The sequence below is a fragment of the Sprattus sprattus genome, assembly GCF_963457725.1.
Source record: "Sprattus sprattus genome assembly, chromosome: 4".
Lineage (NCBI taxonomy): Eukaryota > Metazoa > Chordata > Actinopteri > Clupeiformes > Clupeidae > Sprattus > Sprattus sprattus.
In genome coordinates, this window is record NC_137923.1 from 39269678 (window position 1) to 39293971 (window position 24294).

Sequence of the window (24294 nt, forward strand, 5' to 3'; positions counted from 1 at the left end):
GTTCACCTCAGGTTTACCTGCAGGAGAATCAAAGAGCCCAGGACACAATGGTTCCACATAGTCGTTTGAGTCTGCAAAACCCTTCATCAATAACCCCTCTGTATGTCTTGGACATTAGAAAGCAGGGTTATTGATTTCTGCCTAGAGTCGTGTAACGGAAAATACATTTCATGAACTAGTCACAAGTGTAATCTGAACATGAGCGTAAGGTGTTTGTGTGTGTGCGCAAGCATATGTGGGTGGTGGTGGTTTGGCTACAAAGCCTCAGGGAATCACCGACCTTTCCTACAACAGCAAAGATGGGACCAATGAGGAAAGAAGCCGCCATCTGCACTCACACTGTCTACTAAAAATAGAATGGAGCCAGGTATGGGACGGAAAAGACGGGGAAAGAGGGAGAATATTTTTAATAGTGCGAAGAATACTGTATGACTATACAAAATGGTTTTACAAAAGTGTGATTTGCGGAGCCGGAGACACAACTATGATGAGGTTGTTATAATCATTTCTTCCATGACAGTGACACATGTATTCATGCAATATCTACCATCACATTAAAGCACCATGCAATTTGCATTTCAACTAAAAAGAAATGTGTCAGTCTACTTCAAGTTAGTATCTCTGAAGCGTTTGAGATATGTTTGCCTCTACTGTGCAAAAGAACTAAGTCGTGTAGCTTAAAACACTGTCAGAGCTCTTTTCCAGCCCCTTGACACATCTGAATGATGTAGGCTTTGGAGGAGAATTAAAGAGCTCCTTGGCCACTGCTGACAATGGAGTTGATTTTTCCCCTCATTGCTGCGTTCCAGGAGGAGAGAGTGGCTATGCTTTACGCAGCCCCAACATAAATCACCAACGGCCAACTGCTGTACAAAGCAAGAAAACACTGCCGCCCAGGCCGTGCCTCCGCTTTTCAACAAAACACACACACAAAAAGCAGGCGTACCAGAGCACACACACAAAAACACTTGATTATGTTGCACATGCACGCACAAAAAAAACAACCACACTGGTTCAGATGTACAGACGTTATCTCTCTCTTTCACACACACACACACACACACACACACACACACACACACACACACACACACACACACACCACCTCTGCAGTCTTGGCTGTATTGGTGGAAACACAGCTTGGCTGCCTTCAGTCATCAAGAAAACAAATGACACAACAACAGAACCACACAAGAAGCTGGGCCCTCTTCATTTTTTAGGCTCTGCTCACAGCCTTAAACTTGAAATGGCTGAATTAGACTTAATGAACTGTGTATGTTAGGGTGTGTGCACATTTGTGCATTTGTGTGTGTGTGTGTGTGTGTGTGTGTGTGTGTGTGTGTGTGTGTGTGTGTGTGTGTGTGTGTGTGTGTGTGTGTGCATTATGAGCAAAAAGTGGCAGTTTGAGGCCTGTGTGTATTCTGTACACACTCACACGCACACAACAAAACGCCTCAAACTGCCACTTTTTGCTCATACTGCCACAGAATGATAGTTGCATGCTCTGCCAACTCTAACAGCTAAATGGAGATTTCGTTTTTTTTCTTTTGTTCATTCAGCTCAAGCACTCACTTTATGTGATGCATTCTTATTATTTTTGGTTCTGTCATGTACGTTTGATGTCGTCCCCCCCCCCCCCCCCCCCCAACCCAACCTCCCTCCCTCCCTAATCAGTGTAAGGAGACAGTCAATGTGTATGCCCCATTCAAAATCTAAACGCCTAAATATCTCAGAGCCTCTCCAGGGGGTGTGGGAAAAGGGTCCTGTGTGTTTGTTTGAGAGGATGTGTTTTTATTAGTGCTGTCAGTTTAATGCGTTATTAACGGCGCTAACGCAAACCCATTTTAACGCCATTAATATTTTTATTCCGCAATTAACTCTTGGGTTTTTTTGGGCCTCGGAAACTGTGTAGTAGGCTAACGTTACGGTTTGAGCAGTGTTGTGCACGTTCACACCTCTCATGAACTAGTTCAAAGTTCAGTTCACACAAGTAAATATGAATCGTTCACGTTCATAGTTCACCATTTAAATTCTGAACTCGTTCATAGTTTAGTTCAGTTCATTTTCATTTTTTTAAATAATTGCTAATTTTTCAGGGGGACATAGTTTGCACAAAAAGGTACGATCAAGTTTACTGCCGGAAACTTTATCAGATACACAGCCCTGTTGTACCATTTAAATAATGATTTATACAGGGAACTAACGGTAAGAATGCAACCTCTTAAGCAATGATATGGCTTAATCTAAGATATACAAGAGCATGTACACTTAATGAAAGACCTCTCAAAAGTAAGTAAAGGTAAACCCTAACATGTAATTTGTACATTAGCAGTTTATGCTAAGCGAGTTCATGCTAAGCCAGTTCACGAACACTACCATTAACCATCATGCTGGATTAATTAAGTGACAGTGCTGCTCGTAACAATTATGAGCAAGCTAAACTATAACAAACACATAATGACAAGGTAGGCTACAAAGTCAAACTTACATAGGATACATGGACGCACACAACTTCAACGAAGTGCAACGTTCAATTATGTGAAAATATTCCCGAAGGTTACTGCCACTCCATCTAAATAAACCGTGAAGAGAAATCAAAACACTATCACATGTCCAACGCAATAACCAATTATGGTCATTTACCGAAACATGCTCTGTCTTGGCAATAATTACTATGGCCTCAGGTACTGAGCAATGACAGGTTGCAAGCATTCGATTTAGACAGCGTCTTTCCTCAGTAGAAGGAAAACATTCCGTAACGTTTTAGCTAGACCTCAGTTGCACCGGACCCAGATAATATGAACGTGTTCACCGTTCAAATTCATTATTTCTAATTAAGTTGCGTTCAGTTAATCGTTCTCGTAAAAATGAACGTGTTCATGCACAACACTGGGTTTGAGTGATGGTGAGCGCGGTACGGCGAAATGGTTGATAAAAAGCTTCTGAATAGAAAGTTTACCTTTAAAAGTTGTGTTGTGCAAAAGAAGCGAGCTTCACTGTTCACTGTTCAGCTGGCTGAAAGCACAGAAGTAGTAGGCTTACCTTTTATTGGTAACCTAACTTGTACGGTTAATTGTTTTTGAAATAAGAGGCCTGACTTCTATGTTCACAGCAAACTTGAAAAAAAGAAAATATTAAGCCATGGTTTAACTGCACTATAGGCTGAATCTGAAATGTGCACTTCATAATTGTATTTTGTACCGCCCTGTTTGGCAATGTTGTTTTTCAATAAAATAAAACATTGCATAAAGCAAGCCAATCCATTTTTCCATGATAAGAGCATTGTGCGATTAATTAATTTGTGATTAATCGCGATTCATTTTGAGTTAACTATGACAAAAAAGCGATGAATCGCGATTAAATATTTGAATCGTTTGACAGCAGTAGTTTTTATTAGACCTTGGTCGGCGTCTATCTCAAATATTCTGGACCTGAGAGAAACTGTGACTGAAACCTGGCTAACACTGCGGCAGAAAAATCCTATGAGTTTAATGCATTTAGTTGGATCTCTTCCATCTGTAACCTGCTTAAAGATCTGATTTTGTCCAAAGCGAAAGGTTAGAGTGACCTAACAGCGCATGCAGACCGTGTCTCAAATTTTTTTGACCGAACAGAAGAAGAACTGATGAGTAGAAAGAGGATTTTTTTGTTCCTTTTCGCCTGGTGCACAAAAGCTTGGAAATAGCTTACGACTCACTGCCTTAAAGATATAAATGGAGACAGAGAAGAGATGGAGGAAGGAGAGAGACGGAGAAGAGATAGAGAGATGGAGGAGAGATAGAGATGTACAGAAGAGAGAGAGAGATGGAGAACAGAGAGATAGATGGAGAACAGGCAGAGAGATGGAGAACAGAGAGAGACAGAGGAGAGATAGAGACGCCGTTCTCTGAGAAGCCTAAGCCTGATCTCCACCCTCCAAAGCTGCATCCCCAGCAGGTCCATAGTATTGCCAGTAGTGGTGGGTATCATTAGGACAATACAGATACTGCTCATCGATACTGATACTTATCTGACTCTTATCAATACTACTCACCATAATTTGGTGTAAAAATTAAACATGACATGAAAAAAATTATCAACATTGGTTGCTATAGTAATGACATTGTGCCGCAAAGTAATATTGACATTAAACAAACCAACATGGAGGGAAATTTAGTTATAGCTTGCTAATTTTTCCAACATGGCAGGCTTGCGTGCACTGCTCATCAATGGCCGTCTCCAAACTAGCATGTTTCCTGTATGCCTGAAGTGCACGTGAACTTTAGTCAATTAAGTAACTCAGTGGTCGAGGTTATGCTGTCAAACTGTGCAGAGACCATATGAGATGTGCCTGCCAGACGCTGAAGACCAAGATGCGACACCTCAACCCCTTTTTGATCTCACATCCCCAGATGACGCGAAGGTCCGCCTTCGAAGGCACTACGGTCTGTGTGCATGTTATGAAATGACCCAATGAATCTGTTCTAGTAACCAAAATGATGCGTGATGCCCTTCTATGTTGGGCATAGGATCCTGTGGTGCGTATCTATTATCTGTTTTACTTTATACAACTTTAATTCTATATCTTTTAGCCCACATTACTTTTGATGTCCTTGTCAAATGGTGAACAAGAAAAGAAGCCATTGTTTATGTATACATCCACCTGTTTGACCTTTTTTGCTATTGAACAACATAAAGACTGTGTTGGACACCTCATCAAGGTGCTGTCACCATGTCTACAAATGGAAAAAATGCGATTTCAATGAAGAGTAGTCACAGGGTTTATCCTGACATTTTGTTGCGACAGCTGAGCAAACAAAAAAACAAAAAAAACAAACAAACAAAATAAACATGTGCACACAGTTATATGTGGCTCTCTCCAGCACTCACTGATGCACAGTGTAGAGAACACATGACCCCAGAACACTGCATTCTTCCATGGCCTTCACTGCAACCGGATAACATGTCTGTCTTTCAAGCATCTTTTTAGAGACCCCTTCGGTATTCAGCCTTCTTTCTCTTCCTGACAACAATGAATTACTGACTACCTAAATCAAAGAGTAGGAGGAGGGACCCCTCATCATGATCAGTCAAGAGCTGCTACCCAGGAATCCTCTTGGAAGCTCACAGAGACAAAAGCAATACGCTCCTCTCTCTCTCGAGACACCCATCGGTTAGGAGACGACTTCCTGGGTTGTCTTCCCGTCTGTGATATACGAGTGGCGTTCTACCTCTGCTTGCAGACAGGGCTTGGGTGTTCTTGGAAAAGGGAAGGGGGCTGATGGAAAGAGCATCCATCGCCGTAGGTCACCAGAGACGAGCAGTGCAGACAACTCGTCCACATCTCCAGCCTGAGCTAGCCAAATCTCTGGAGCGTGGCTTAGGAACAACAAAAGGCTCTGTCAACCACCCACCCACACACACACACACACACACACACACACAGGCAGACACACACACGCACGCACGCACGCAGGCAGGCAGGCAGGCAGGCAGGCAGGCAGGCAGGCAGGCAGGCAGGCAGGCAGGCAGGCAGACAGACAGACAGACAGATAGACAGACAGACAGACAGACAGACAGACAGACAGACAGACAGACAGACAGACAGACAGACAGACAGACAGACAGACAGACAGTGTGGGAGAGTGTTTGGCATGTGTCTTTGTATCTATGTGTACAGCACCATCAGTCAATCCATCACTCATGGTTTCACAGAAGTCACAACAGGGAGTATAGGACATTGGCATCACAGGCTAGATGAGCTGTATTCTCTTCAAACTAGAAGCTGGGGGAGAGGCTGGCGAGGTTGCTTAGCAGTCTGATGGAACTACCAGATGAGAGGATAATCAACAACCTTCTAAATGAAAAAAAAACACAAAGGCTGGACAGGTACATTTGACATATGTACATATACAAACCCTGTGTGGAGCCATCAATGTGAAAGAGCTTTTGCATCTTCTATCCTATGGATTGGCTGAGCATCTCCTTGCAAAGCTCATCTATGTTTTGTGTTGGTTTGTGTTGTGCATTGTTTGTTTAAACCTGTACTCCAACCAGATCTTACAGAGGTAAGGTCACTGACTTCCAGGTCATGGTTGCCTGTGATTGGTGAGAGTGTTGCTTGGTGAGGGGACTTGTATGGCCTGTGATTGGTGAGAGTGTTGCTTGGTGAGGGGACTAAATGGCCTGTGATTGGTGAGAGGGTTGCTTGGTGAGGGGACTTGTATGGCCTGTGATTGGTGAGAGGGTTGCTTGGTGAGGGGACTAAATGGCCTGTGATTGGTGAGAGGGTTTCTTGGTGAGGGGACTAAATGGCCTGTGATTGGTGAGAGGGTTTCTTGGTGAGGGGACTAAATGGCCTGTGATTGGTGAGAGGGTTTCTTGGTGAGGGGACTAAATGGCCTGTGATTGGTGAGAGGGTTTCTTGGTGAGGGGACTAAATGGCCTGTGATTGGTAAGAGGGTTGCTCGGTGAGTGAACGGGTATGGCCAGTGAGCTCAAAATAAGCAGCTTTTAATGGTTAATGCAGAGACGTCCAACAAACACACAGGGTTCGGCTGGGGGTTGGTTTTGTGCATGTGTGTGTGTTTGTGTATGTGTACTTGTGTATGAGCTTGTGTGTGTCACTGGTGGTTTGTCACCTCTAATTCTACCCTACTTGTCCCACAACACAGGCTTGTGATAATTCATAGCGAGAGTGATTAAAAGGAGGATGGATAGATGGGTTAGAATAGATGGGATTAATTTCAAAAGCGAAAGAAACAATGACGGGCAAATAACTGCACCCATTAAAAGGATGATCACGCTTTATGGGCACATTACATTAATTAGAGATATATTGTCGTTTGCCTTCTCAACCTTCACCGAAGAGGGGGCTAGGGGTGAGCCGTTAATTCTGAAAAGAAAGAATACAGAACTGATATACATGTGAATGGTGTGTGTGTGTGTTAAGTGCATACAGAATGTACACACACAAGCACACACACACACACACACACACACACACACACACACACAAAACAAACAAGTGTTTAGACACACACACACACACACACACACACACACACACACACACGCACACGCACACGCACACGCACACGCACACAGCTATAACTTTTATTTTGGAGTTTCGGCAAGGACACAGTTGATGACAAATCATTCCAGGGCTTAACTGGCTGATTGTAGCTGGACAGCTTGCATGGACGATAAAGATAACGGATCACAACCCTGACTCAACCTCAACCACCACCACCCAGCCCCAACCGTCCACCTATCAAGGCCAGCAGGAAATGTAACGAACATCCTCTTGCACTTCAAACACAAACCCAACATTTTAAGCTCAATGGCAGATCCCCAGTTGTTCCTGCTAGAAATGCAATTACCCTCGAGCAGAGCGCTACCATACCAGTGAGCATTTCAGAAATGAATTCCTTTCCATTTTCTGAAAAGGAACAATGGGCACAGTGAGTTTTACAGTTCATATTGAGGTTGTCCACATCCCAGCTTCTAAGGACAAAAGGACCATAAAAAAATATATAAATGCATACATCAATCAGGACTGGGTGTCTATTTATCTACTTGAAGAGTAGAGAGACAGAGAGAGAGAGAGTAGAAAGACAGAGAGAGAGAGAGAGAGAGAGAGAGAGAGAGCGAGAGAGAGAGGAGAGATAGAGAAACGGGGGTGGGAGAAAAACCTTAAGTACAGCCCAATGATAAAGGAAACTATATACCAGTGGAGCTGGAACGAAGGGGGGGTGCTCAAGAACATGTGGTGAGCCCAGACCAGTAGAGCGGAGGGTTCAGATCATCCTCCCCAGGGGACATTTGTCTTAATTCTAGAAGCTAAATGCATCATTTTTCCGCAGCAAAAAAAACTGTAAGCCTAGAAAGTGGTGGTACCAGTATATCACAGTGTAGGCCTGTGTATTTTACATGAATTTGATTCAGTCAAAAACTGTCTGCTCAGTAATCACAGACGTGTAAACACATGATTTTCATGAATTACTGTTGCTAGATTTATTTTAACATGAAGCCTACGTTTGTTAATCCCCCCCCCCCCCCCCCCCCGCCCCCATACACACACACAAATAAACACATCAGTATATTAGAACTTGATTAGGTTATTGTAGCATGGAAGGTGTTGCTGATTCTGAGAGACGAAAGTGTAAGGAAAAATGACCCCCCCCCCACCCCACGCTTCCACCCCCCTGTTGTGTGCAAGTGGGAGGGGGGAGCTCTGCCTCTACAGCCTAAAGCATCAACACAGGGAGATCTAACTGATGACACAAGCAAGATGGCCACACTTTTTCACAGATAAGCCTGTACAGGCAGCAACAGCTTACTTCCAGTGTACTCCCGACTTACAGACTCTTCCTTAGCCTCACTGAGTGAGTGAGAGCGAGAGAGCGAGAGAGAGAGAGAGAGAGAGAGAGGGTGAGACAGAGAGGAGTGTGAGATAGAGAGAGAGATGGAGAGAAAGAGCTTCCAAAAGCAAGAAGAAAGAAGACAGATAAAAGTTGTGATTGGGAGAGAGGTAGGAAGAATGAGAGTAGGGTGAACTTAAAGCAACACTTTTGCAATCCCAATTTTTGAGGTATGTTTTTTTTAGAGCTGTGAAAAATAACGCGTTAACGAGTTATGATTAAATTACAGGATTAATTTGTTATTTTTAGCTGTGGCTGTGGATTTAACAGTGTGGGAGATCAACAAACACACATTTGTCTGCTCCAAAGTAAATGAAGCTTCTTGCAGCTAGCTATCTAGCGAACTGTGCTATCTAGCTAACTATCTAGTTGAGAGAACATCCCCAAACAGTGATGGTTCATGTCAACTAGTATTATAACGACTAGAAGTAGATAACTAGTCTCTCCAACAAATGTGTTAATGTTAAAATAAAATGTCACCATCAAAATGTTAATGTTACCGTCTGTAAAATTGCACACTTAGCTATCCTAGCTAGCGATAGCAAACGCCATCTAGTTGCAAGGAGCTTAATATACTGTATCAATCTTGAACAAAACGTCCCAAAAGGCCATTAGAAACTTTTTTTTATTTGAATCTTTGTAGCATTTTGTGAATGGGCAACCTACTCCTGAGTTTCCCAAGGTATGCATAAGGCACAACCTGAGAGCAATAACCTGGTGATTTCATACAAAGCCATATCATTACATCAGGATCATCATTTTAGATATATTAATGTTCCATATGGAAAAGCAAAAAGAACTGCTGAGTTGTAGCACCATTGTGAATAAAAAAATAAAACATTTTAAATGTACTGTATATATCCGTCTTTTGTCAAATCTTTTTCTCACAAAAATATACAGAGAAAAGCGTTAATATGTGATTAATCATGATTCATCCACAGAAACCTGTGATTCATTGGATTACATTTTTTAATCATTTCAAAGCCCTAGTTTTTTTTTTAGCTTTTGGTTTCGCCCTTCAAATGAATTGTGATGGAATATGGTCATGTGAAGGTCAGATAATCCCACTAGCCATCCAGGCTACGCACTATGCACAAGCCTTCACAACACGTTTTCACCTACAATAGCACCAAAAGAGCCCAGTTAGCATGTTAGAAAGATGTATCAGTGCCAGCTGGGCTCTTGGTGGAGTTTCCAAGGTTATTACCTCCGCCAAGGAGGTTATGTTTTCACCCCTGTATGTTTGTTTGTTTGTTTGTTTGTTTGTCTGTTTGTTTGTCTGTTTGTCAGCAGGATTACGCAGAAACGCACAGACCAATTTCCATCAAACTTTGTGGGGAAATTGGGTAATATAATGGCAATAATTTATTAGATTTTCAGATGTCAAGGTCAGAGGTCAAGGTCACAAGGCGAAGGTTTGCATTCTCTGAATGCTCCCATTCTTGTTGAATATTTTTTAGGGGAAGGATCCATAATGCGTCTTAAAAAGAAAAATGACCAAAAGAAGACAGAGGGGTGATCAAGACAAAAGAGATACACATACTTTAAGATAGGGTAGAGAGACTGTGAAAAAGACATATTAGACATAGAGAGAGACAAATGACACACGATAGTGAGAGAGAGGGAGAAAATGAAAGCAGGTTGGTAGAAGGGCAACAGAAAGAGGAGAGTAGGCAAAGGAAAAAGATGATCAAGAAAAAGGAGACACATAAAGATAGGGTGGAGACAACTGAGAAAGAAAAAAGGGAGCGGCAAACTGATATCAGAATAAAAAGAGTGATGCTATTAATACTTTGTTTATTAGACCTTGCCAGGGCTCCACTTAAAAAGACGTTCTTAGTTATAACTGAGACGGAAAAAAGAACAGCTTATCAGCAAAACTAACGGAGTGAGTCATTCATTTAATCTCTTCTCTTACATTCTCCAAGATTAATTTCCTTTGAATGCTCAAGTCCTTGAATTTCTTAAAATGTTTCCAGGTCTTTGGGTTACATTTGTGACTTTAAATATTCAGCATAAAACCCTTGTGAGCAGTCAAGCCACAGAGTGTAGCGACAGAAAAATAAACTGTCGTAAATGGAATGACTCGACAGAATGCTGCAATGAATAACCAAATGTAAGGCTCACAGCTCGGCAAATGGCTAATAATGTCGGCTCTCCATCATATTTATTCGCAATGGTGTATTCAGTGAATACTGAATTGAGTAAATTAATGAATGTTGTGCAACCACCTGCCCTCTCCCTTTCACTTTCTTGTTCTCTCCTCCCCCCTCCCACTACCTCTCTTTGTCTCTCCCTCCGTTAGCAACAACATTTACACAATGTCTTTGGAGTGCTTAGATGGATTGCCAATATCAGAGTCAACCAAGTACAAACGGAAATCTACTCAAGGCCTGTTCGATGACCTTAAAAACACACACACAAAGGGGTTGGGCAGCGAAGCCTGCGACGTGGAATACATTTAACTTGACTATCAACACCGCCATGCTCTCAATTACCTGGCCGACCCTGCTGGTGAACACTGGCCAAAACCCATTGGTCCGCTTGAAAGCCATTTTCCCTCATATAAAGGGGAGAGCGAGGCCCGGGTTGTAACGAGCAACGAAAATAGGCTTGTAAATCCATCCGGGAAGGAAGAGTGCTTTCTAATAAAAAGCCAAACCAACACACCACACCCCCCCAAAATAACCCCCCCCCCCAAAAAAACTGAAACGTCCACGTTCAACTCCCCACCCCAGAGTCAGGTTCAAATTGATTTAGGTTTACTGATAAAAACTTGTTCGAAGTCGACTGTACACTGGCCCGCCCAAAAGCAGTTTGTCTTGTGCCACACCGCAGCCTTTAAATCAGAGCCAATAGGGCGAGCAGGGGTTAGCCACGTCTGCAGAAAGAAAGGACGCCAGGGAAAGTCATGGCATGGGAGAGTCAAACTTTTGCTTAGAATAGCCTTCTGACTGTGATCAAGGACTAAGGTTGGGGGTCTTTGCCAAGCAGCAAAGATGTGCAGTATGAGGAACTGGGTAGTTTACAAGGGGCAAGTAGGCAATATGAGGGTGACTATAGGACACAAAGGAACCCTTGTTTTGGTGAGAAGAAATTTAGGCTGTAAAGCTTTTTACCACCATTAGAGACTTTGCATGGACTACTACTCAGCATTGTCCATTTGTTATGGTGTCACACGAAAAACCTGTCAAACCTCAATACAGCAGCAATTCAAAATGAAAAGCCTAGAGGGATCTCTTGGATCTTGTGATGTTAAGTATGTGGCCGTGTGGAGTGCGGGTAGTGGACGGAAGCTGTACCTGGGTCAGGGGTGGCCGCCTCCTCCTTATCGTGCACCTCATGCCACTGCATGGTCCTGTGGTAGCTCAGCATCACTTCCCACAATGCCTTGCAAAGGTCAGTCAGGCAGGGGATGTAGCTGTCGTTGGTGATGTGCTGAGATAGGGATGTAAAGAAAGGTTCAGGGAAGGAGGCAGAGACAGAGAGGGACAGGTATAGAGAAAAAAGAACAGGGAGAGAGGTAGAAAAGAAAAAGAGGTTAAGGCTCATTTTCATCATCGCACTGTCACAATATCTCCATTGTACTCAATCATAGAAAACATTACCTACCCCCCCCCCCCCCCCCCCCCCCCCATCACCTGGAAAGCTTTAGCATATGATTACACTCTGCTAGGACATGATCAGTAATCAGCATTTAGACTGAAATGACCCGACAGTCTGTACATTGTGTGGACATTCCAGCATTGTCAGGCTGCTTAAATCCTAGAGCCACGTGCCCAAGTACCATCTTTGGCGAGTAAAGCCTGACAACTTCTATAATTACAGAATTAATTACTTTGTTAATTGCACACTAAGACAGCAACACGGCGCAGGTATTTTTTCATTACGCAGCTCCTGATGGGGGTTTCATTAAGACAGCAGTGGCGTGAACCTGCAGCTGCGAGAAACAACTGAACACATGAAAACACTGGGGGCTTTGCTGCTTTGCTGTTGGAACTGCAATTTTTTATCATTATATTCAACTCATCATGGCACGTCCAACTGAGAGTAGGCGAGGCGAGGCGAGGCGATCTGATCCGAGCCGGTGGTTCTCTTCAAAGGTTTAGGTTTTCAAAAAGCTAACCGAGCGTTACCCCTCAACTTTGCCGGAACGCTGTCCGACCCGGTCCACTAAATCTGAGTGTGACATTTTCAGGAAATGTTAAAAGAGACGAGTGGAGCTTAAGGGAGTCAATAAAAATAGACACAGCAATGATGGATGGACTCAGTCGTGGTTTACATTTATGGTGGCTAATATCCAAAGGTAACTTTGGAGACGCGTCTGTGTGGCCTTGACTAGGACTGAGAGCTTTGGACGCTGCCGTTATACCGCACCATCTGTGTTCATTTTAAGCTCCATTTGTTCACTATACCAGGAGTACTCATCAGTGTAACCACCGAACCACACTTCCTGTTCCTGTTTCATTGTGTGTATGTGCAACAAGGCAGTGATTCATATGACTATATCTCCCCAGATCACATATTACAGGTATTACAATTTGGAAGGGAGTGACTAAAGGAACTCATCAGTCTTGTGACTTTTTGGAATACCAATCAATTGGTAATGATGGCACATAAAATGGCCTTTCGAATAAAGGCTGCAAAGGACTCAGGTGAGATGAAGGCATGGCTAATTTCCCCCATCGTGTTCATTAAGTTCGATTTACTTAATGCCCCTATTTAGCTTTACACTGCTGTGTGATTTTACCATTAGTGATTCAATCAGTTTCAATATACATTAGCATTAACTATCAATACCCATTGTCTTATTGGAATCCAATGGCAATGTTCCAGACCACATTGTACTCCATGAAGGCAGGTTATCTGAGAAAGCAGGTTTGGAGAAACTGATTGGAGCTTAGAAACATAACCATCATGTACAGAGACACTAGTACACCAGAAGCGCGTTCAGCTGAAATAGAAGCCATTTCTTCACACAAGTTTGGCCCAATAACCTGGATAACTTGTGAATTTGTTCCCGGACTGTAACTTCCCGCAAAGGCTTGATAGAGTTATGAACACAAACATTGACTTTTGTTGGTTTTCCCCAGTCACCTTTAAATCGTTAGCCCAGCGCAAGTGGCAGTTACATTTCTCATTTAGTGACGGGATCACCAGACTTGTAAAGAGCACAACTTATGTAACTCAATGCTCTGTGCAGGGGGATCGCCATGTTCACAAGGTCGAACACAACGAGATGGCTAACCCTGAATCAATTCTTTGTCGTCATCTTCCCTCTGTGCTGTTTCCAACTCTCTTTTTCACGTTGGTGTGAAAAGGGAAAACATAATTTGGCATCTCATTGTGAAGTGGGTGGCCCCAAAAAATGAAATAAAAAAATGAAACACACACAACGTAATTCTAAGGAGCAATTCCAATTCTGATAAACTAGCCAATATAAATCCTCACAACATAATTCATTAGATGCATGACCTTGAATGAGGTGCATCCAATGTGCAAGCAGTGCGGCTCGACCGTCTTTGCTCAAGCCTATGTAAACCTTTCATGACTGTATTTGCTGATGTACAGACAACAGCAGGGGAGGATTTTCACAGTGTTCAGGCCCATTCATCACAGCTTTACTGTCGCTGGACCAAATGTCTGGGTGACCTCGACAGCGCTGGACTACACTAAACTCATTTCCATTCTTAATCTGCATGGAGCAAGTGGGTAACATGTGGTAACATTAATATGAATCCAGAAAAGAAATTGCTACCCCGCAAATGAAATGGAAAATTGTCATAGTCATTGTGATTGGTGGGGGGGGGGGGGGAGAGACCGGGTGCCTCCCACAAACTTCTCTGCTTCTCTTGCCCTTTCTATCGCAACGAGAGCTGAAACCTGGCGGTGTTGCTGGGCGATGAGGACAGGGGGGTGGGGGGGTGCATCCAAGGTAGGGGGGGGGTAGGCGGCTGATCTTCAGCAATCCCAGATAAGAGGAAATTACATCCTCTCAGTGGCTGTCACCCTGGGCTATCGAAGGCTAAAGGCAAACACCCAGGTCAAGGGGAGAGGAGAACGCCTCTGGTGAGTGGAAAAAGATCTGCCGCTCATTCAAGGTATCAGCTGCCACCACACCAGGTCACCTTACTTACCTTTACTTGGCTACATGGAATCACTCCAAAAGGTCATTCCCAGGTCTCCCTGATCTCAAGGCACTGATCCCTCACAACACTGTCATACTTTAGGTGGAGGGAGTATTTGGATGGATGGACAAGGAGGGCTGGTTCTGTGATAGGAGGTACTTAGAAAAAAAAAGCCTGCAGCCCACACCCCACCCCACCCCACCCACTCTACGACCCACTGTTTTAGCTGATTCACTTCATCGAGAGACCAAACCATTTTGTTTGAAAGTGCACAGAGGAGAAGCAGGGTTTTTTCTTTTAAGGAAAGAAAGTGAAAAATAAAAGTGTCAGCACTCTTGAAGATCTGCAAAGCCAGCAAAGTCGCTACACTCCCCACACCCACCCCTCCTCCTCCATCAACGGAGGCTTCATACTGAAAATCCAACGCATTAATTCAGTCCAGCAAAATGTAGACAATTTAAGATGCAGTCTAGGCTGCCATTACGTCCCTCCCTAAAACTATACTACAACAATAAAATCAACTAAATAAGGACCGAACTGCTGCTGACTATAGAAAGAGAAAAAAAGTCCAGCAAGTAATGAAGACCCCAGGTGCATCTCTTATAATAAAGTCTCAATGACCCCATATTTCTCTGTTAGAGTGGACAATTTAAACAAATAATGGGCACAAAGAAAGGTAAAGTAGGCCTCCTTTACCTCATACTTCAGGCTGATGAGATGACGTTCAAATAGTCTCTTCGAATGCACAGAAATCTAGATTGCAATTCAGCCTCCCTTAGGCACTTATCACAAACAGCCACTGATGAGATTGTGATCTCCTCAACAGTGAGGCAGGGTGCATCACAGAGCCTATAACCAGCCAAAAGGAGCAGCTTCCATATAGTGCCACCCCTGTCAGATAAAGCCTTCATATCCCTGCTCATTCGAGAAGGATTTCATGATGCATTCACACTCACTCGCTAGCCTTTTCTCTGCCCTACATACAAATGCACAGGAAGACAAAGCTCCACGGTGTAGCAATTCCACATGAGTTATTGTGGCTCGCCCGTGGTGTCCATGTGTGACCCCGTATGGCAGCTCACATTGGCGGATACATTTATTTCTCTCTCTCTCTCTCTCTCTCTCTCTCTCTCTCTCTCTCTCTCTCTCTCTCTCTTCTCTCTCTTCTCTCTCTCTCTCTCTCTCTCTCTCTCTCTCTCTCTCTCTCTCTCTCTCTCTCTCTCTCTCTCTCTCTCTCTCTCTCTCTCTCTCTCTCTCTCTCTCTCTCTCTCTCTCTCTCCCTCTCTCTCTCTCTCCCCTCTCTCTCTCTCTCTCTCTCTCTCTCTCTACAATAACTCAAATTGTAATGAAACCTCAATGAGACATCACAATAACAAACAAAAAGAGGTTTATCTTAAGTGAGATTTTATAGTTCCTAAGTCACACACCCAAAGCCACACATTATCTAAACTCTACCCGATTTTATGACTTAAGACATGTTTCTCTTTCCTAGCAGGAGTAAAAAGCTATGCTGCCCCGCTGCACTCAGTGCCTAACTTGCATTAACAGCTTTAGCGAGAGGTGCATAATTAAATGATTTAATGTGAGGTACAGAGCCGGGCACCCCAAAGGCTCAGTCAGTGGCAGCAGGAGTTAGCACACTCATCGAGCTAGCCGAAAGGCGCAGAGTTTCCCTGTTTGCTAATGATGATCATATTCATTCCTATTCTGTGCAAAGAGCGACCAGAGTAGGGGAAAAACACTTGTGGGGTGGGGGCAGAAGGCTGAAGGACTGATAAGCTATTTTTGATAGCGCTGAATGCTCCGATATCCTGAACAAAAACTCTCAGAACTCGGTCGGAAGAGTAGGAGGAGGAAAAAAAGAGAAGACACTGTCTGCTGTTAATGATAGCAGTGGAAAAGCAAATGAAGGCAGGTGCTCTTTACAATGAGACACGGCACAAGCCGAGCAGCAAGGACCTTATTAATTCAGTTATCAAGGGGAAAAACATGCCGCAGAAATTAGCAAACTTTCTCAAGATAATGAACGGTGCGTGGAATGCAAAGCCAAGGTGTCACACATGAAATGATTTGGTGAAACGAGTCAAGGTCAATTTCCTAATGAAGTCTCAGGGGAAAACATGCAGTGAACTGCATACTGCATCCCCCCCCCCCCCCCCCCCCCCCCAAAACTTCACCACGGCCTGAGATGCCATCTTAAGAATACCATCTTTTCATGCTGTGCCCAAAACAAGAAAAAGAAGACAAAAAAGAAACACAGCTCTTGCATGGTGGCCAACAGACCCTTCCAGGACAGACTGAGAAGGTCAGAGCAGGTCAGGGTCAAACCTGTTCATTATTGTGCTCATGCTGAGTCATAAACAGGGCAGTGAACCAGCTGCATTGGACATGTTCAGTGAATGGAGGGGGGGGGGGGGGGGGGGAGGGGGTGTTGGGGCTGTCTCTCTACATGTGTTTACCCCAGGCCAAAACTGAGCATAGCATTAGAATTGAGTAAGCTAAGTAGCAGTGTGTGTAGGGGGGGGGGGGGGGGGGGGGGGGGGTGCAGGCAGAGGATGGAGTGTGGGGGTACACAAGGCAGAGACAGAATGAAGCAGGTAAAGACAGAGTGATGTAAAATTCATCAGCCGTGTCCTCTTCCCCGCATAAGGAGAGTGACCTTTGCCAGTGGCATCCGCTCTGCCTTGAATTTTAATTTGCACGACTCCAGGGTGAAAGGTCAGGAGAGGGCTGCTGGTGGGCGGACTGATTTGCATAGCGGTCCCCCGGCGGCCTCTGAATCTGCTGCATGAAGTCACCGTGATGGCTGTTCGAAGGGGACTGTCTAGGGCCGGAGAGACTGAAGCCTCGCAGAGCCAAGGACCTGTCTAAGTAGAAGCCTCAAACAGGGCCATTTTCCCACAAACACATACTCCAACTTTCTGACAACAAGAGGTACAAGTTGATAGGGGGTGTGGGGGGGTTGGGTGGGGGGGGAGCATAAGATATCCTCAGAGGTTTTGAGAGTCGACATACATATCCATTAATGATGTGCAAATTGCTCGACAATCCATTACGACGAAACCCCACACTTCAGGGGAGTCCTTTGAGCTGTCATGCGACAAGTACACATTGGGTGACCCCATTTCTCCAGTAGTTAACATGCAGATAGTTCTGTGCAATGGCTTGCTTTCCTGTCTAATCAATCACGATGCCTGTGTGTGTGTGACATGCTGAATCAATCTGTAGTCAGGACATCTGGGCACTGTAGTAGAATGCACCAGACCTCAGCGACGAGCTGACAATGCTTAAGTCTCACAGAGTAGACAGCAAGCATTCCAATGAATCCAAAAAAGAAAAAGAAAAAGAAAAACAAGCATGGAAATATGGAGAGAATTCTTATACAATTCAAATACCACAGTTGGCTGGATAAAAAATAGTATATGAAGATGGTCTAAATCATAGATGCATAATGACTGTGTGTATGCAGAGACAACACCAAAAATAGTAATGAGTTGTCAATCGATGGATTAGGCTGATTAAATGCCATTTTGAGATAATCTGTATCGGCTGATGCTTGTGCTCACAAGACACATCTGCAGGCACTCTTGTCAGTGTGGCCGCTGACGGACGATGAATAGAAAAGATTATGATAGAAAACAGTACGATTTAAGACTAAGTGAACTCAATTTAATCAGATACAAAAAAACAGCAACATGATATTATCATTACATACATCAGCCATTGGCTGCCCTGCTCTCTAAATATCAGACATAGAATATCTGAGTATAAGTGCGTATGATTTACATAAGACTGCGATATTGAAACAGGTGAGGCTGCATATTATAATCATGACCATGTCACAAGGCAAAAAGCTTACCTCTGACTGACAGGATATGGAAATCCCTCCTACACAAACCTCGCCGAGGATGGTACCCTAACACAAGACTCCCACAGCACTACCGGTAATCTCATTCTGATTTACCAAGAGAAGCCCTAAAACCCACAGATGAGCCTAAAAGATGATTCATATGTGAACTGAGGTAATTTTCCGATGGTATTCTATAGATTTTTCATGCATTTAGTAATTCACTATGGGTCCGGTTAAATGAGTTCATGTTACATTGAGGAGTAGCATAGCCCTGCTCTCGAGATTGAACAGATAACATCCTCTATGTTCCCAGTGAACACTTTAAATTAAATACAAATTAAAAAAACTGGAGGTGGTACCATCTGGCATCTCATTTCTTTTTCAGAATAAGTTTGAAAAGACAACACAAAACATGTCCTCAGTGGTACTGCCTCCCTCTCTCTGCTTGGGAAATGAGAAAACTGATAGGTCATCAAGTCACCTACATTTCATTTCTCTCAGCTCTGAATGAGCAAAATAAGGATGGGAGCTTTGAATCTTCTTAAATAAGAGGTGCAGGGTATTTGGAGGAGAGCAGTCGCAAGTCAATGTCTATGCCTGTACTTTTTGACTATACTATTGTGTGTGTAGCTTAAGCCTGGCACTGAAATGGATGCCTGAGGAGGACAAAATTGGACAAGGTTGTAAGTGGAGTGGATGTCCTGAAATACGTTTTCCAAAATGGACGAATTTGAACCAAACCCATGCTCGAATTGTAATGTAATGCAAGATACTTTAGCCAGATTAGTTTCATGAGTTATGGAGACTTGTGACACCGCAAGTTTCCAATTGGAACAGGCAGAACAAATTAGGGAATGGCTGGCTAACGACAGATTATTGTCTGTCTTGTCTGTCACGTCGTATTTGCTCAGATGAAATCCTCCACCCCTGAGGATGTGAATGGCCATTAATTTGAAACACAGCATTAAATTATGTCGTAAAAAAGGTTCTGGCAAAGACATCTCCATTATTACACTCGATAGGCGCAGGCCTCAGCAGTGGCACAGTGTTGTGGATGAGAAATAGAAGGAGAGCGAGATAGAGAGAGAGAGAGAGAAAGAAAGAAAGAGAGAGAGAGAGAAAGAGAGACAGAGAGCGAGAGAGAGAGCGAGAGAGAGAGCGAGCGAGCGAACATAAGGGGCAGAGTGCCCCCCCCCCCCCCCCCCCCTCTGGAGAGCCTTGGACTCTAAGAGGCTGCCTCCACTGAGCAGGTTCCCCATGAGTGCGGAAATTAATTACCCCATAAACACTGTGAATGAAAACCTTTCAAGCACTATATGTTTCCATTGGTCTGCTGTCTTCATCGTGCTCCCTCTCCCTCTATCTCTCTCTTTCTCTTTCTATCACTCGCTTTCCTTGTTTTCCCTTCATGTTTTCTCTAGGTTTCCTTTCTCCTCTCTGCCTTCCTTTCATTTTCCGTTTCTTTTATCTACATTTGCAATTTCTAGTAAGTTGTCAACACGTTTTCTCTCACTTTTTGAGGTGTTACTTTCCTTTCCTATTCTTCTCTCTGTATTTTCTCCTCTACTGTTTCATTCTCCCATTCTATTCTTTCTTTTCTTTCCATACCCCCATCTCTGTATCCTCATGGCTATCCTTTTTTCCCTCCTCTTCTCTGTCACCATCTGCATCTCTCCCTCACCATTCCCTCCCTGTTCTTCTCTCCCTCTCTTTTGTGGACCGACAGAAATGGACCATTTCCTATTTAGCTCTGCTGAAGGGGGGCGAACCATCGTCCATTAGAGAGATCTCACTGAGGGCTGTCTCTGTGTTACACAACAGGACTCACCACAGAGAGGTAGGTCACCCCAGCACTGGGTCAGGCACAGCACCGGGTATGGCTACAGCTGTTGTGTTAGCACACGTTTTATGCATACTGCATACTCTGTTTGTCATTTTCATTTACTGACTTATACTGCCTCTTTATGGATTAACGGCCACCTGCTCTCAACAGAACATACTGTGAATACAATTACCGACATCGTGAAGCGAAAGATTCAGTCGTCCCTGGCAATGCTGTACTGCATTCCGTTTCCTATACATTTCATATCTCCCATACTCCACAGCAGAGCTCTACACAAGAAGGCGGTTCACCTTAGCATGGGCTCATGTGCAGCACTGGCTATAGCTTGTCCTTGCCTACTCTTATTGCGCAGAGCTTAATGCATACATTAAGGCACTGCCTGTCAGCTTCCCCTATTCCTATGCTGTTTATGTGGATTCACCTGGAACAGTGCAACGCAAATAAAGGATACTGTCACTATTATTACCACCATGGCTAAATAAATTATTCTGTCATCCTCATTTGTTCTTGCAGGCATTCAATGTACTGTACATCAGCTGCAGTAAGTGATGCTCTTCTCAGATCCTACCATACAATTACTTCCACTGATTAACAAGACTTCCAGCTCCCATTTACAATAAAACTGTCCGAGTCTGCTGACACAACTAAAAGATAAAGCTAAGGGTTTCTTAGTAACTAGAAAAAATGCAGTCCTGGATGTATACCTGGTGCCCGGGTATATTCAGTGTAACTTCACAGAGGTCCACATGCTCAAGGGTTCTAACTACTTCAGCTCATTTCAATCGTTCTTTTCTCCCTTCCCGCTTGGTCAATTTCAACACTGGAATTACCTTTTACAAAACTTCACAAATGAGCTGGTTTCACACACCACAGTTCTGGATAGCGGAGAGTCTGATTCATATGAGGGGAGGGAGGGAAAAGTACCGTGCAGAGGTCTCTGTACTGCATCTTCTGGAACTTGGTGTCTGCGTTGCCAGCGCACAGCTCCACGTAGCCCAGCACCACCTGGAAGACGGTGTTGTGGATGGCCTGGGTGAAGTGCATGTGGAGCTGGTCCATCGCTGTCTGCAAAGGGCCAGAGAAGAAGAAGGGGGAGAGAGGGATATTGTGTTAGAAATAATACAGAAGAGGGACTAATAACGTCTCGAGGAAAGGCGAACAGTCTAAACATCGGCATTTACTTTTTGAAGCGATTGGAGTGTGAGGCTAAGATCTGTTCACTTATCTACGATTTCACTATTCTAACCAGCACCTTTATCTTTTGGATGTGTGTCCTTTCTCTTATTTTTCGAATAATACAGAGTTATATACAGTTTCACAGTACCCTGGTTATGGGTTATGGATTATGGTGCACATGGTTCCCTCATGAAAGAATGTGTGGGCAGAGGGTAGGAGAAGCTTTCATGCCTGATGTCGTGTGAACATTAAATAGAAAAAAAAGGCCATATCTGAGAGAAATGCAACTCTGGCAGGTTTTCGTGGGTGAGAGAAGAGGCAGCTGTGGGTGGCCTGGGGGGGTGGGGGGGGTGGTGTGTTGAAGTGTTTCTTCTGTTTAATCAGTGTGGTTATTTTAGATTCTCTTCAACCCTGGAAATCCTACACTATAATCAGCGTGTCTTGTTGCTGCTTGTGGTGTGCTCACCTATTCTTTTCTTTCCCACCAGTTTAGTCTTGCCATCTCCATCGGATGACTTGTTTCCCACCACTTTTAGCACCACACCGCTGTTCACTAAATCTCTGCCTTTTCATCCCCCCCCCCCCCCCCACTCCATATAACTCGCTCAGTGAGAGAGAATGCGCCTGTCATGCGAGCAGATTTCCTGGGGCAATTCGCAGCCCCCATCAGGACCAGGCGCTTCATTCGACAGGGTGAGGCAAACCTTGGTAACGGAACGCTAATGAAACCTCCACTCCTTTGGCACACAATTCGCTCTGACACACCTGCCAGCAACACACATCCGTCTCACTGAGTCGCCACCTCCACGAGGGGGAGATTGGGGGAGGACTTAGCACGAGACCAGGTTCTCGGAGACAGAGCCAGGCACGTGGTGTAAGTCACCTTGGCAGTAACTTAAGGACTGGGGAGTGGTAGGATGCCACAGGGGGCTGAGCTGTTTGCTCCAGAGGTTGATACGTGGAAACAGAGTGGCTGACAGACCTGGCGGGAGGGTCGGGGTGTGGGTGGGTGTAATTTTAGACATAAATACAGGAGTTGGCGTGGCTGCTAGGAAGTGAGAGAGAGAGAGAAAGATAGAGAGAGAGAGAGATGGAGACGCAGAGAGGTAAAGAGAGATGGAGATGGAGACGCAGAGAGGTGAAGAGAGATGGAGACGCAGAGAGGTAAAGAGAGGGAGAGAGAGATGGAGACGCAGAGAGGTAAAGAGAGATGGAGATGGAGACGCAGAAAGGTGAAGAGAGGGAGAGAGAGATGGAGATGGAGACGCAGAAAGGTGAAGAGAGGGAGAGAGAGATGGAGATGGAGACGCAGAGAGGTGAAGAGAGATGGAGACGCAGAGAGGTAAAGAGAGAGAGATGGAGATGGAGACGCAGAGAGGTAAAGAGAGATGGAGATGGAGACGCAGAAAGGTGAAGAGAGATGGAGACACAGAGAGGTAAAGAGAGGGAGAGAGAGATGGAGACACAGAGAGGTAAAGAGAGATGGAGACACAGAGAGGTAAAGAGAGGGAGAGAGAGATGGAGACACAGAGAGGTAAAGAGAGATGGAGATGGAGACGCAGAAAGGTGAAGAGAGATGGAGATGGAGACGCAGAGAGGTAAAGAGAGATGGAGATGGAGACGCAGAAAGGTGAAGAGAGATGGAGACACAGAAAGGTGAAGAGAGATGGAGATGGAGACACAGAGAGGTAAAGAGAGATGGAGATGGAGACACAGAAAGGTGAAGAGAGATGGAGATGGAGACGCAGAGAGGTGAAGAGAGATGGAGATGGAGACGCAGAAAGGTGAAGAGAGATGGAGATGGAGACGCAGAGAGGTGAAGAGAGATGGAGATGGAGACACAGAAAGGTGAAGAGAGATGGAGATGGAGACGCAGAGAGGTGAAGAGAGATGGAGATGGAGACGCAGAAAGGTGAAGAGAGATGGAGATGGAGACGCAGAGAGGTGAAGAGAGATGGAGATGGAGACGCAGAGAGGTGAAGAGAGATGGAGACACAGAGAGGTAAAGAGAGATGGAGATGGAGACACAGAAAGGTGAAGAGAGATGGAGATGGAGACGCAGAAAGGTGAAGAGAGGGAGAGAGAGATGGAGACGCAGAGAGGTGAAGAGAGATGGAGATGGAGACGCAGAGAGGTGAAGAGAGATGGAGACACAGAGAGGTAAAGAGAGATGGAGATGGAGACACAGAAAGGTGAAGAGAGATGGAGATGGAGACGCAGAAAGGTGAAGAGAGATGGAGATGGAGACGCAGAAAGGTGAAGAGAGATGGAGACACAGAGAGGTAAAGAGAGATGGAGATGGAGACGCAGAAAGGTGAAGAGAGATGGAGATGGAGACGCAGAAAGGTGAAGAGAGATGGAGACACAGAGAGGTAAAGAGAGGGAGAGAGAGATGGAGACACAGAGAGGTAAAGAGAGATGGAGATGGAGACGCAGAGAGGTAAAGAGAGGGAGAGAGAGATGGAGACGCAGAGAGGTAAAGAGAGATGGAGATGGAGACGCAGAAAGGTGAAGAGAGATGGAGATGGAGACGCAGAAAGGTGAAGAGAGATGGAGATGGAGACGCAGAAAGGTGAAGAGAGATGGAGATGGAGACGCAGAAAGGTAAAGAGAGATGGAGACACAGAGAGGTAAAGAGAGATGGAGACACAGAGAGGTAAAGAGAGATGGAGATGGAGACGCAGAAAGGTGAAGAGAGATGGAGATGGAGACGCAGAAAGGTGAAGAGAGATGGAGACACAGAGAGGTAAAGAGAGGGAGAGAGAGATGGAGACACAGAGAGGTAAAGAGAGATGGAGATGGAGACGCAGAGAGGTAAAGAGAGGGAGAGAGAGATGGAGACGCAGAGAGGTAAAGAGAGATGGAGATGGAGACGCAGAGAGGTAAAGAGAGGGA

General features: G+C 44.6%; 1 protein-coding gene across 3 annotated transcripts in view; it reads right to left on the minus strand.

Moving 5' to 3' along the window:
* vps50 (VPS50 subunit of EARP/GARPII complex) overlaps positions 1–24294 on the minus strand; it is a 145607-nt gene that overhangs the window by 63554 nt on the left and 57759 nt on the right. For all 3 annotated transcript variants that reach the window (XR_013968627.1, XM_080837448.1, XM_080837447.1), the window contains exons 12-13: positions 21148–21288; positions 11705–11840 (exon numbers count right to left, since the gene is read on the minus strand). Coding sequence is in view for 2 of the 3 variants with exons in the window: in XM_080837448.1 (XP_080693574.1) it covers positions 11705–11840; positions 21148–21288 (277 nt within the window). In the remaining variant the exon portion in view is untranslated. The remainder of the gene's footprint in view (positions 1–11704; positions 11841–21147; positions 21289–24294) is intronic.